At 39.9% G+C, this 3,870-nt stretch overlaps 1 protein-coding gene across 2 annotated transcripts in view; it reads left to right on the forward strand.

Moving 5' to 3' along the window:
• SMKR1 (small lysine rich protein 1) overlaps nucleotides 1–3,470 on the forward strand; it is an 8,215-nt gene extending 4,745 nt beyond the window's left edge. For both annotated transcript variants that reach the window (XM_049641854.1, XM_049641855.1), the window contains exon 2: nucleotides 2,969–3,470. In XM_049641854.1, the coding sequence (XP_049497811.1) occupies nucleotides 2,969–3,163 (195 nt within the window). In that variant the 3' untranslated portion in view covers nucleotides 3,164–3,470. The remainder of the gene's footprint in view (nucleotides 1–2,968) is intronic.
• The last annotated feature ends 400 nt before the right edge of the window (nucleotides 3,471–3,870 follow it).

The raw sequence follows: 3,870 nt of genomic DNA on the forward strand, positions 1-3,870 counted from the left end.
TTTTTTTTTTTTTTTTTTTTTTTTTTTTTTTAACTGTGTTTCGCGAGTCCTTTATTCTGGATGTAAGGGCTTGATCAGATACATGATTTGCAAATATTTTCTCCCAGCCTGTGGCTTAGCTTTTCATTTTCTTAATATCTTTTGAAGAACACAAGTTTTTAATTTTGATGGTGACTATCAATTTGTTCTTCTATGGATCGTGCTTTGGTGTCATATCCAGGAAATTTTTGCCTAACCAAAGGTCGTAAAGGTTTTCCCCTGTATTTTCTTCTAGGACATTTTGCTTTTTGGTTTTAAGTGTATGAGCCATTTTGAGTTAATTTTTGTATGTGGTAAAAACATTGGATTAAGGTTCATTTTTTTTTTTTTTTTTTTTGCAAATGGATATTCATTGTTCCAGCCCCACTTGTTGAAAAAATTATTGTTGTGGGATCATTGAGCACGACGGTCAAGAAAGAATTCTTGAGACATTTTAGGTGCAACTTAGTAAGTTTATTTAAGTAGCATGGGGACAGGACCCTTAGGCAGGAAGAGCTGCACTTTTCCTGAATGAAGTTGGTGGTTATATGCTTAGTGCTCAAACGGGAGGGTATGGGCAGAGAGTATTAGATCGTAAATGTTTTCTTCAAATTCTACGTGTAAAACTACTTTCGCAAGATTTCTCTTGTGTGCATTATTCAGCTTGATATTAACTCTTGGTGAGATTCCCAGGCAGTCATGAGACCCTTTAAAAATGTAGCAACCATTAAAAAAAAAAAAAAAAGAATAGAGCAACCAGTGTGTATTTGATCCTTATCAGAACTATGCAGGCTATAGGTCAGCCTTCTGGGCTAAAGAACATTTTTCTGCATCTGTCTCTCATCAGTTGTCCTTGTCCTATTGAATTGCTTTTGCACTTTTGTTGAAAACTAGTTGTTCATATATGTGTGGACCTATTTTTGGTCTCTTTATTATTTTCCATTGATCTATGTGTCTATCTTGACACTAATCCCATACTGTCTGGATACTGTAGCTTTATAATAATTCTTGAAACAAGGTAGAATTAGTCCTTCAGCTTTGTTTTTTCAAAGTCCTTTGCGTTTCCATATGAATCTTAGAGTCAGCCAATTTCTACAGAGAGATGAGAACTTTGAATAAACATATCAAACCTTTGTGTGAGTTTTAGTCATCAAACCACTTTAGAGATTAAAACACATTTTTTTGTCAGTTATTCCAGGTAAGTCGTATGGTTGACATGCAAAAAAGTGTAAAATCATAAAGAAAGCCAAGACTCAGAATTTTTAGGAGCTTATGGCAACGTGCATCCTACACCCCCAGGGGATGTTTTACCAGGAGGTACTGTTATCATATGGGTTTTCATATTGTTGTTGTTGATTTTTAATTTGGATTTCCACCTGAAAGCCAGGCCACTGTGTTGCAAGATACTTCTCATCTTTATTCCTGGGTTTTCTATCTAGGAGTGTATTCCGTTTCACTTAACAAAAATGTATTTTAGTGTTTTTTAACACATTGCCTGTGTTCCTCCTTGTTTAGCCTGGGACATTTTTAGAGTGAGATGCTATCAACATAACATCTATTTTATACAAACATTTAGCCCTTGCGGATGTTCTTGATAACTTACACTCTCCCTTCCCTTGCCTAGAAGAGTCACTTTCTAAATAATACACTTCCTTCTGTTCTTGTATGTATGGGTGGGTCATAGGACATGAGGAGTCAACTCAGCTTTGTGTGGCTGTAGCAAAACTTCAGACAGTTTATTCCCAGATTAGGATGGGATCCATTCCTCTTCCCAAAAGGCACCGGCCTGGCAGTGTAGTCATGGCAAGAGCACAGGTGCTGGGCTGCTGGACACTGGTTTGCAGTGTGGCCTTGTTGAGCCTCCACTTTTCCATTTTGAAGACATAAATAATCTCTCTCTCCGTCAAAATACAGCTCAGGGGGTTAGTGGTGATAAAGTGATGGGAACAATCACTTATTGTTTCCTTGAAGTCAAACACTGCGTTAAGCGCCTTACATTCATGTCTCCGCCCTCACGACTACTTAATGAGGTCGAGACTACAACATAAGAAATGCCAAGCAAAATGTGTGTTTGCGTCCCGATTAGCTAATACTTTTAATTACATTTTTATCACGAAAGATTGTATGCATACACAAAAATAGAATAGTAAAATGATTCCCCACATATCCATTTCTCGGACTCAAAAATTGTCAGGACTTTGCCACATTGGCTTCATCTGGCCTTCTGTGGGGTGGGGTGCAAGGGGGAGCTGCAGTATTTTTATTTTAAAAAAGTTGTTTTTTAATGTTTATTTATTTTTGAGAGAGAGAGAGAGAGAGAGAGAGAGAGAGCGCGAGTGAGCGAGCAAGCAGGGGAAGGGCAGAGAGAGAGGGAGACAGAATCCCAAGCAGGCTCTGTACTGTCAGCACAGAGCCTGACGCAGGGCTCGAACCCAGAAACCATGAGATCGTGACCTGAGCCGAAACCAAGAACTGGATGCTTAACTAAGTGAGCCACCTGGGCGCCCCCGGAGCTGCAGTATTTTAAAGCACATCTGAGGCCTTCTTTCATTTCATTTCCACAGATTTTAGTGTGCATCACTGAAATGTGTAAACATTTTCTTCCATGACCCAATAGAAGCCATTATCACACCTAACAGAATTAATAATTCCTTGAGATTACCAAATTTCCCTGATTGCCTAAAAATGTCTTTTTATAATTTGTTCAAATCAATGCAGACAAGGGCCACCTGTTTGTTACATTGGGTTGGGTCTCTCTTTAATCCGGGTGCTTCACTTGTTGAATTCGATTGCATGTGACTTCTCCCACTCCCAGCAAAAGTCTTTATTATTGTTACAGTTTTTTCCTTTCATGAGTCCTCCCCCCCTTCAGTTCAATAAGAAATGTTGAAAATTATGTCAAGGTTATAAAAACTAATTTACGCCCTGTGAATATACTTGTCTTTGAAAGCCAGGTAAAGGGAAACAAGGAAAAGGCCCGGACAAATCTCGCGGGAAGAAACAGAAGAAACCGGAAGTGGATATTCTCAGCCCAGCTGCCATGCTGAACCTCTACTACATCGCCCACAACGTTGCCGACTGCCTGCACCTGCGAGGCTTCCGTTGGCCCGGTGCTCCCAAGTCAAAGGGGAAAAACAAGACTTAATGGCGTTCCACAGAGAGCAGAACTCGGGGAAGAGAAATCGGGAAAATACAACTACTGCAAGCAAAATAGACTTTACCGAAGACAACTTGAGACGCAAGCTAAGTGTGCTTTTCTATGGTAGTTAACGATAAAGAAGTGCATTTTACTTCCCAGCTAAATGCAGCTACAGTAAGCCAATTTGGTTTTTCAGAAGAAGTTAAGGGGGAAAAAAGTCTGAGTAGTTCCTACTCAGGAATTGCGTGGTGGAATTGATAGGATTTTTCAAATTATAATTCTGGGTCAGAATTAAACCTGTTCTCAAAAGGCAGTTCTGGCTCGCATGAATTGTTTTTGTTTGCCAAACAGGGTTTGTTATTTAGAAAAGGCGTGGCAAAAAGCAGAGGATTTGCTTATGAACATCCCTCTCGTGGGCACTCTTTCCCCATCTTTTTCAGGAAAAATAATAAATACTTCGTTTCCATAATTTTCTTCTCAGCCGTCTGACACTTGGCTGATTTTAATTAGCCAGGGACACCGGTGGAGACTAAGATTGTCACCCCCCTGCTCTGACTTTGCTAGGACATGTAAACAAATGACTCAAAGGAGCGTGTTCCGGGGTGGGGAGACTGAGCAAATCTCTCCCTTCTTTCTGTTTCACTGGACTCTTCACCAGGGTTTCCTCCACACTTAGATCTTCTTTCCACTTTCTGCAGGCTTTCTTTTAAACT

Source organism: Panthera uncia, chromosome A2 (genome assembly GCF_023721935.1).
Source record: "Panthera uncia isolate 11264 chromosome A2, Puncia_PCG_1.0, whole genome shotgun sequence".
NCBI classification, from domain to species: domain Eukaryota; kingdom Metazoa; phylum Chordata; class Mammalia; order Carnivora; family Felidae; genus Panthera; species Panthera uncia.